General features: G+C 34.9%; 1 protein-coding gene across 1 annotated transcript in view; it reads right to left on the reverse strand.

Annotated features, from left to right (window-relative positions):
- LOC118762797 (asparagine-rich protein-like) overlaps positions 1-10,447 on the reverse strand; it is a 48,667-nt gene that overhangs the window by 30,090 nt on the left and 8,130 nt on the right. The window contains exon 2 of the mRNA XM_036501689.1: positions 6,413-6,589. Within this exon, the coding sequence (XP_036357582.1) occupies positions 6,413-6,581 (169 nt within the window). The 5' untranslated portion in view covers positions 6,582-6,589. The remainder of the gene's footprint in view (positions 1-6,412; positions 6,590-10,447) is intronic.

Here is a 10,447-nt window from a genome sequence, read left to right on the forward strand (position 1 = left end):
ACGAAACTGGCTGGAATAAGTTGGAATAAATATATATTCTACCGTGTCTTACGTGTTTTTTTTAATTTAAATGCTATATTTTCATTCTAGCTAGAATACATTCTAGCTAGAATTGTGCTGAAAGTACTGCAAAACTGGGACTAACATTTTAAATGAATTGGTATAAGTCGTTTAAATTGCTTATGCTAGTACAGTAACGCTTTCTCTATTGTTCTTCTTTGTTGCAGACATATAACGGGTTCCAAGCAGAAACAATGTGATGTCATTGAGATTGTGACGAATGAGACATGTAAGCTGCCTTACATTCACAGAATGCTACAGGTTGTTTCCAGAGATGACAAGAGCAATATGTACAGGTGAATAAAAGATACAAAGGAGGGGAACCAGCATAGAATTCAAATAATGCAACTAGAAGCCGTTAATATCGAACACTGACATGTATCACCAGTGAGTGGTTGAACTGAATCGAGTGGGCAACGGAGTTATAATACGTGAGCTGGTTGTAGGACATGCATGACAGAATGGTTTGGTGATTATAAAATGGAAGCAAAGCTAATAGCTCGTTAATCGATATCTGCTTTAAGGGAGATAGATTTGTGGGACCCTACTCTTATCTCTTGAAAGCCAAAGATATATTTTTTGTTACACACAGTGACAGATATGTATCTTATACTTCCGAACCTGAAGAGTCATTTCAAGGAATAGAGTCACACTTCTAAAAGCTCAAGAGCGAGCGATCGGCAAAGAAAGTAATGGTTTCTTTATTGGAATATGATAAGGATGTCACTCTTCATTTCCTGGAATGTGGCTGTATCATATACAGCTAGCAGAACATTCACTGGAAACGTTGAAAATGGTAAAATAGTGCTTTAGTAAGACGAAACTAAACAAATAACTTAAAATGATGCAATTAAACCATGACAATGTGTCATCATACGAACCTTCAACAACAGACAAATCAATCAACAAATTCAGCGGATTAGTTGCACATCTCGGGTCTGGGTCACCTCAGATTTTGCACTCTCTGAGCTGTTCAGTCTAAGGAAAAGACTTTCAGGAACAACTATTCAATAACTGAGATGATGTGAAGGAGTGGGCACAACAGTGCAAAGCACAAAGGGTTCCTAGTGTCTGGTTCGACAATGGTGAAAATGCATCGCTTTTGATGGAAACTATATTGCGTAGTATCTTTTAATAGACAAAATGTTACTCTAACAACATATGTAATTTGAACGACCTCTCTCGGTTAATATACATTTATATTTATTTTTGCATTACATTTGATAGCACCTGTCCGCGCTACCTGTCCGCGCGTACATATATGAATGTGATTTTATATGTTTCACGATGAGTCTGACGTGAAATAAGAATTAACTTGAACGTTTTTTTATCACTACCTTTTTATCCCCAGATTTGACATTCAAAGAGCTGAGAATCGCCAAGTGAAACAATATTTTTTCCTGTACTGTTTTGTCCTCTCAGTGTAGCGTTTCAGATAAAATGATTTTCGCGGAACCAATACCCACACAGACATACACGCACACACATACACACACACTTATGCCGTTCAGAATGAATTTATAGTTATCTTGTATACAGACATACCTAACCAATATTGAATTAAGATAATTCATATAATATTTCGGCAGGCGAACTAATTGACACAACAAATCCTCTACGAGATTATTGTTGCAGACGAAGGTCTCCACCAGTTTTCTTAGATTCCCAATTGAAGACTTTATTCGATATTGAACTAAATTATCATCTCTGCGTAATATAAAACGTCTGGAAATATCCTAAACTTGAAATATTAAAATTATTTTAAGTATCACACTGTCTGTGTCAGAGGTGTTGTCATATACATTAAGAGCATAAATGATAGATGGTGTGAAACCATAATTATCAAACCAGCAGGAAGTTCTCTCTCTCTATGTATCTATCTATCTATCTATCTATTTATCTATTTATCTATCTGTCTACCTTTATCTCTCTGTTGCGTTATATCAGTCATGTAATCACACGCGTGTTGTTCGGGAAATTTTTCCTTGCCGGACGTTTTTGTTTTACTTTTTGACGAAGAGCTATGGTCGAAACGCTAAAAACCACCCCCTTTTGCTTTTTGTTCGGCTTTTATCAAACGTCAAACTACGACATTCCTTGCGTACGTCCCCACGTTATTTTCATATCGTTATTTTTAATGTTCATCTTTTAAAATTCGATTCGACTATACGCACTCCCCTAGACCCTCTCTTCACTATAAAATCTTTAACAGACACAATAAAAATTACCTTTACTTGTTATATATCAATAAGCAAAAGACAAATCAAGCCTGCCTTGGATGCACATGCAAATACAAATTCAAATGTCCTCTACGACACACGTGCGATATCTTACGTTGTTAATGAAGCGCAGATTTCAGCGAACTACGACAATAGTCATACAGTGAACAAATGTTATATCAGGGACGTAGAATGAAAATTTAGATCCGCATATAACAACCATCTTTCGAGTTTTAGGTTTTAATCTGGAAACGTAAACGCGAAGGGATCAGTTTCAAATGAAATATTTACTCTAAAGCCAGATCTTATGTTAACGGGTCCAAAAAAAGTTCAGCATGTTCTCTTGAAAATCTTTATCGCTTAAAGAACTTGAGAAACTTCAACAGATGCATAAATGTCAAGGATGAGGTATTTTGTTTGTCTGCATTTCAAAAAATACATTTTGTCGGAATTTAGAAATAGAGAAGATAAGGATAGAAGTCACAAGACAAATGGATAGGATAAAAAAATATAATAGAAATATCAAAAGATAAACGAACAATAAAAATGAGGTAAAGAAGAATATAAAGAGATACTGAGTAACTGACTAAACAAGAAACAATAAAAAAGCAGTGGAAGAAAGAGAATTGTGCTTGCTGAGCTATAAATAAATTTAGAAGAAAATTTAGAAAATGAGAATATTGTACCAGGGTCGATCTTTATGGGAGAACAATCAACAGCATTGTGGAGAAACAGTATTGTAGGGCAATAATCGTCACCATTTGATTATAGAAAGAAAAAGAAAGGCGTATGTGATGAGAAAAGATTAAGAGGGTGTGTCATAAAAGCATTACATTAATATTTTAAACAGCTGAACGCAAAATGACAACACCTTTCGCACCAATCCATCCAGCCTTGATTCTACGTGGTAGTCGAGAATCTCAGCAGCAAATTACAGTTTATGTAATTGTAATTTATATTTTAAAGTTCATTTTATATTTGGGAAATAAATTACTAATGGTTGAATTTCGAAAGCGCCAGTTGAAATCTGACATAGATTTACGAGGAATACAAAATGGTAGGAACATTGTGCAGATAGAAAATTATTTTAAAATATCTATTGTAGGAATTCATAAATAGCGATTAAAATACAATGGATAGCTACAAACCATGAAGATTACATAAACCATTTTCTGTTTTCAAATAAAGCCAACAAGTAGAAAGCAGGTAGTCGTGAAAATACGGATGAAACAACAATAAATAATGTAAAATGGCTAAAATCTAGGGGTGCAGAATGTCTCTCCATTCAGGATAGAGTCTGTACGAGTTGAAAGTAAATAAGCAACACTGATAGAGGCACCGAGGTTTTATGCTAAGTTTAAATGGTTCTCGACTACACCACTGGATCATGCTCACACTTCAGAACTCATTTAGTGTAACAATTAGGAGAGAAAACGGTACTGGAAGGGAAACAGGTAGTACTACCGTTACTGCTGTCTTTGGAACTGTTTTCCGTCGCCGACCCTCCACCATACTTCTCCAGCCCTTTATGATTATGTGCCCTCAAGAGGATTTTGATATTACAGCTACAGCAAATGCTACTTTTTGTCCTACATATTCAGAATACAACTCTTCTTACCGCCTTTCTAAATTGGGCCGATTTGGGATTTTCGTGGCTCATTAGAGTTATAAATCTATCCAGGTCCCTGCGGATGTATGCCTTCTTCTATTATATCTACAGGGATTACCAGTCAATACTGCGATACAACGATGACAATAATCCAAGAGCGAATGTCCTAACCACCTTTCTCTCGCGCTTATGACTCTTTAGCCCAAATACTGAGGATACTTATATAGTAACGGGTGCGTGCCTTACAAGTTTAGCTTTAATATTAGCCTTTTTCTAACTGGTCTCTGTTTCTGTTGAGACGTAATCTGAAAACGAAATGTCCACTCAATAAAAAGTGTATTTACCCACATTAGATCGATAGTGATGGAAAACTGGAAACTGAATTGGATGATAAAATCGCAGGTGCTGCACAGTAATGTTCCAGCTCCAACATTCAACCTGCAGAAGAAAGATACCCGCTATCGTCAATTCGATTTTTCACGTCGATTCTCACTTATCGTCATGGATGACAAAGAGTACGATCGTAAATACACGCAGTCTAAATGGGATTCCCCGCAAAAAAGATTTAGAATAATGTTACGGGATAGGTGCGTAGCTCGGAGATCAAGACTTCTCTCTTTGTCGAGCTCCTATTTCTCCGCATTCAGATATCATCGTTCCAGTGCTGCCAACACATGACTGGAATGCTACAGAAAAGTATTGTAATGCAGCCTTTTCAAGCTGAGCCCTCCGGCAGGAAGCCTACGGGTAGACTAAGAACGAGATTACTGGATCATATCTATAGTCTCAGCTGGGCATGTTAAGTAATCCAGCAGGTAAATGTAATGTGGATTACTTTTAATGGGACCTTACTGAGGGGATGCCTGTGGTTTCTACCACCATAGCTCTCCCAGGAATCGTAAGTGGAGAAGCCGGAGGGATGTATGAAATATGTGAACACAGCAATATTTGGCAATCAGGAAAAGATAATTAGCTAAGATTATATTTTGTGGCTGTTGTCGTTGTTATTATATTTTGTTGCAAAATACAAAATATACAATATCATATTCTTAATGATTTTTCTTCTTAACGTTAACTGCAGATCATTAACAAAAAGGCCCCAAGTAGAAAATATATTTCTATGAATAAGAACTGCTTCAAAAATGACTAATATTTTGAGCCCTCGCATATGTTACTTGATGTCCAACCCTCATTTCATAGTTGTTAAGAGATCGGACTCAATGATTAATTGGCACTAATTTCACTTTTAAATCTGGGCAGTCTTATATTCTCGATATTCTCATATAATGTTTGGTTTACAGGGATCATTTAGAGTCGCTCTTCATTCAGCAATATTAGCAAAACGTAAATATTAGTGTGATATAATTACATATAGTTTAGATTAATCTGTTCGTTAAAATTAAATGAAATGAAAAAAAAATAATAATAAAATGAGAATTTAAAGCGTTGTTTGCACTATTTACGGCGTGATCAGGAATGATTATTTGCATATTTATTCTTAACACGACTAAGCAGGCAGATTCACGCAAAATGTTCTGAATGCTATAGTATATGTTTTATGATGAATAACGTCTCTGTTTTAGACATCAGTGCGTTCAACAAAATGGTCTCATTGACGCACTGCATCACGGGATACCGTTGCTTTGACATGATGTGTCACGTCAACCAAAAGTAGTCGGAAGGATGGGAAATCTCATCTTAGCAACAGTGGACTTTTACTCAAGAACCACTCGTTCCTTATCCTGCTCGAAGAGACATATTACTCCATCTGGGCTTCACTGCCGATATAGACTTTATTTATGAAGTTGTGCTGATATCAAAAATCGTTATTGTAATGTATGAAAGAATATTTCGTCGGTTTAACAAAATGTCTTCATGTATTTACTTATTAGTTTCTAATTTCTGAGAGTGAATTTAGCAAATGTCGAATCCTTCGCATTCAAATAGGTCAATATATGGTGTTATGTATATATAATGTGTAACCAGTCAGTAGATAATTTGAATCCTATTCTTGAGTTCCAGTAGGTGTCACCCAATTTAAATATGACACTTATGCGCTTTTGAAAAGCATAGTCATCACTATGCCATTCTAATAGTTGTTGGAGCACGAAGCATATATATATATATATATATATATATATGTGTGTGTGTGTGTGTGTGTGTGTGTGTGTGTGTGGTGTGTGTGTGTGTGTGTGGAGTGAGAGAGTGAGAAATATATTGTAATCTATCTGTATGTCAAGTGATAGTTAGATTGCTAGATATATACATGCATACACACAGTATTGTCTTTTTCACTTGTTTAATATCAACGTTTGTCGGTAATCTTACGATTCAGAATATATAACAGTAAAAAGGTCACTTATAATGTTGAACTTTTGAATAAGTTCTTGAAATAAGAATTGTATGAAAACTCGTGTCTACACATGTATTCTATGTGTGTATTCTTGCATGTTAACATTACAGTTATTTGAAAATATACACATAACCTCTTGAAAAGAAGAAAAATAATATCACGATAGCTTACTGTATGTAGTTGTTTTCATTGGAGTAGAATCTCCGGACATTACTTCGGGTAGTTTTGCCTCCAATTGAAGTGTGTTCGTGTTGTTCAACGGAAAATTTCTACCAAATGAAACCTCAATCACCATGCTCATTAATAGACATGTCTCCAATAATTTTTGGATATGTGCCATAGTGCAATCTGTGTTGAAGTTAAAGATATTTAGACATATAAAAACACTTCAAATAATAAAAATAACCATATCTAAATATCAATTACGTCTATGCTATCAGTTCACTTTTAATTTAATAAAAATCTCCTGTTTCCAAATTTTATTACAAGTTTTGACTCTTCACAAAATCACTGCAAATATAAAACATCGAAAGAAATCACAAATGTACGCTTGGTGACATAAATCTTTAGATTTGTCAAACTACTTTTCAAAGCGAATAACTGTCTGCATTCAAATTTATATAGGATATATCTGTTTCGATATATACAAAATGAATCATTCAAACAAATATTTCCTTCAAAATGCTTGATTATTTTTGTTTTGAACATTTTCAACAATATCATTCAAATTAAGATTTTAACCAAATGTATTTAAATGGAAACATCCGTCCTCATCTATTATTTATTTTCATTTGTGAAGTTTAGAGGTACAGGAAAACAAAATAGAATGACAGATCAATAATGTACTTCAAAATAAAACAATCTATTATGTTCCCTTTTACACTACTACTTCTGCTAAAACAACAATGACAATAACAGTAACTACTACTACTACTACTACTAATACTACTACTACTACTACTACTACTACCGCTATTATCACTACTGCTGCTGTTGTTTGAATTATCATTATAACATTATATCAACTGGAACAAGTCTCTCCGTTGTTTTCTTTTTTACAATAGTAAAGTGGAATATGAAAATATAATTTCAGTGCTTCTAATTATTCAGCAACGTACCAGCCACATAGGTAATTTTCTGTTAGACACCATTTGAGATGTGTTTTGCAGAGCCGATATTTAACGTGTGAAGGTTTGCTTTACCACACATACTTTTGGTGTAGCTTTATAAAACTTACATTTTTGCAATTTAATAACAAACGAATAACCATTTTGAAGTTACATGATCGATTTTGCTATTTTTCCTATTTGTATTTAGCATTTTTTCTATTTAATATGTTTTCCATTGTTCAGATATAAAACAATGACAATTTCAGTGCAGTATACTGTGGGACACTGCTATCTCAACTTACTTCAACACAGCTAATCTTAATCAAAATGAATTTCGCAATTTGAACATATTTTCTGATATCCAGCAATGCCATGATTGAAATCTCATGACGAAAATGTACCATTATTTTACACTGCAGGTGTGTAATAGAATTATCATAAGTGATTTCGAAATTTAAGTTGGTTTAGTTGCAACGATTTTCTTACGCCATGTTCTAATGTTTGTGAAGTATATTAGTATAAGCCGGGCATTTCAATCATCATAACCACATAATTACATTGATGATGAATTGCCTTCATTTCCAGTTTATACATCAAATAATTTCCAAACGATGTGATAAAAATATCTAACTCAAACTAGCAAAAGTTTTTAGTATAACAAATTATTTATTGTGAAAATTCTCCTGAATCATTTATAAAATTTCTCTTACCAGCAAAGTTAATCGTTTCAAATCTTTGTAGAATTTATCTAAACAATGAAAAAAAGGTGGTATGTTTTATGATACATGTTATTAGTTTATTCTGCACTTCTAAACTTAATTGTTGGCACAAATGGTTCTACAGCGAGTCGAAATTGCAGCATCGCAAATACGTTTCTCCGGAATCTTAAACATAAACTGCTCTAAATGTGTTGTTTAAATAATTATGTTGTATTTCGTATCTATAGGGAAATCTAAAAGCCGTGTCATATTTGCTCGTACGTTTTTAGGAGAGGTGGACATAATTGATTATCATATTATGCAATTTAACTTTGCCAAACTGTTATGATACGGGTGTCTAATCCTCAGGAAATAAATACTATTTATTTACGTGTGTCAATTTAATAACTTGCCTCACAACTACATCAACAAGAAATAGACTAAAGTTTAAATATGTGATGTAGAATCAAGTAGAATAATGAAAGTTTTATTGAAACAATAAAACACCAAGGAGCTAAAATTAGGATATTGTTAAATTATAGACGTATTCATAACCTAATATTCAGTTTATAATTTCGTTCTGAAATGACGTTCAAGTCATTTCCGCACAATTATGTGCCACAGGGGACAAGTAAGTGCACCGTTCTATAGGCTCTGGTTGAACAATAGCATCTCAGTGAAATTTGTCCGCTAGAAGATGTACGGAGGTTTATCTATATGTGTGTGCATGTGCGCACATGTGTGTGTGTGAGTGAATGTGTGTATTATATTAAGAAAAACGACTATGTTCAATCTTAATTTGATATTATTAAGGATATTTCATATCTCGTTTTTAGACTTTTACGTTTCCTTAGGAACAAATACTTTTCCTAATTCAATTAGCTTCACATTTCAAAACTTTCACCATCTTATTTTTTAATTGAACTGAATGATTTGGTGCCCACGCATGCTGTGTTTAATTCTTAAGCGTGTTGAGAACAATTATATAACACATAAAATAAATACTCAAGATTGCATTTAAAATCATATAATACTCAATCCTGAGGGATTTCATGTTATGATTTATTTTTGATAATACATCATAGTGATCTATCACTGTGTGTATAATCTACATTTGTATTTCGCTATTACTGTAGAATAATTCTAATTTAAAGTAGGAAATATGTACTATACATGGCTTTATATTGAAAATGACATTGTAAACATTCCAAATGTCAGACTAATGGATTTGGGAACATTATCTTTCCAAACCAAACATAAAGGATAAATTAAGAAATATAAAAAGGAACAATAGATCGCACTTGAAGATACACGTGATAGTAATATATGTTTGAAAGAAAAGACTGAGCTTACTGCTTCGTAATTCCTTTTCTTTCATTCATTTTGACAAATAATTATCATATGTATGTATTTGTGAAATCGTGTGTTGAAACAGATATTGCTATACACCTCTTTCTATTGCCCTCTGCCCGCTGTCCTCCAACCTCATGCCTAACTACCAACAGATAGTTGGTCCTCCATTATCCATGACCTCATTTCTTCCTCCCCTCTCCCTCCCACTACCACCAACCTCCATTTCCGTACTCCACTATCTATTTCTTTCCTAACATCAAAAACAAACCAACAACCCTTGCAGCCCCATTGTTTCCACCTGCATCTTCCCCACGGAATTGATCTCTAAATACTTGCACCCTGTCCTTACTACCCCAGTCGCTTCCCTCCCCTCCAACATCCACGACACTACCATGCTCTCCGTGTCTTTAACTCTTTCTTTTTCCCTTCTGGCTCTTCTAAACTTCTCTTGAGTCTTGCTATCTTCACTCTTGATAAGAGTTTATATATGGTGATGCCACACAACGAAGGACTTCTTGCACTAAAATACTTTCTGGACCTTCGACCTAACCCCAACCTGACACCTCCACAGTTCATTGTCTGGCCGAACTTGTTCTCTCCTTCAAGTGCTTCTCGATTGTGGGTGATTTTTACCAATAATTCTCGGGAGTGGTCATGGGAACGAGAATGGGTGCCAACTACGCGAGCATGTTCGTTGGCTACGTTGAGGCCCAAATATTCTCATGATTCACTGGTCCCTCTCCCAAACTATACGGTCGTTATATCGATGACTGTATCTGTACGACCTCGTTCTCCCGCAAACAACTAGACACCTTCCTCTCTTTTGTCCAATCCTTCCTTCCTGCCCTCGAATTCTCCTGCACTATTTCTAACTCTGCTGTTGAATTTCTCGACATTTGTGTCACTATATGCCACTCCGTTCTCACTACTTCCATCCACTACAAACAGACTGACTCACACTTCTACCTTAATTTCACCTTCTACACTCACACACCAAGCTCTCCATCCCCTACTCCAATTTCTCCATCTCCGGAGGCTCTGCAGTG

This window comes from Octopus sinensis, linkage group LG3, assembly GCF_006345805.1.
Source record: "Octopus sinensis linkage group LG3, ASM634580v1, whole genome shotgun sequence".
NCBI lineage: Eukaryota > Metazoa > Mollusca > Cephalopoda > Octopoda > Octopodidae > Octopus > Octopus sinensis.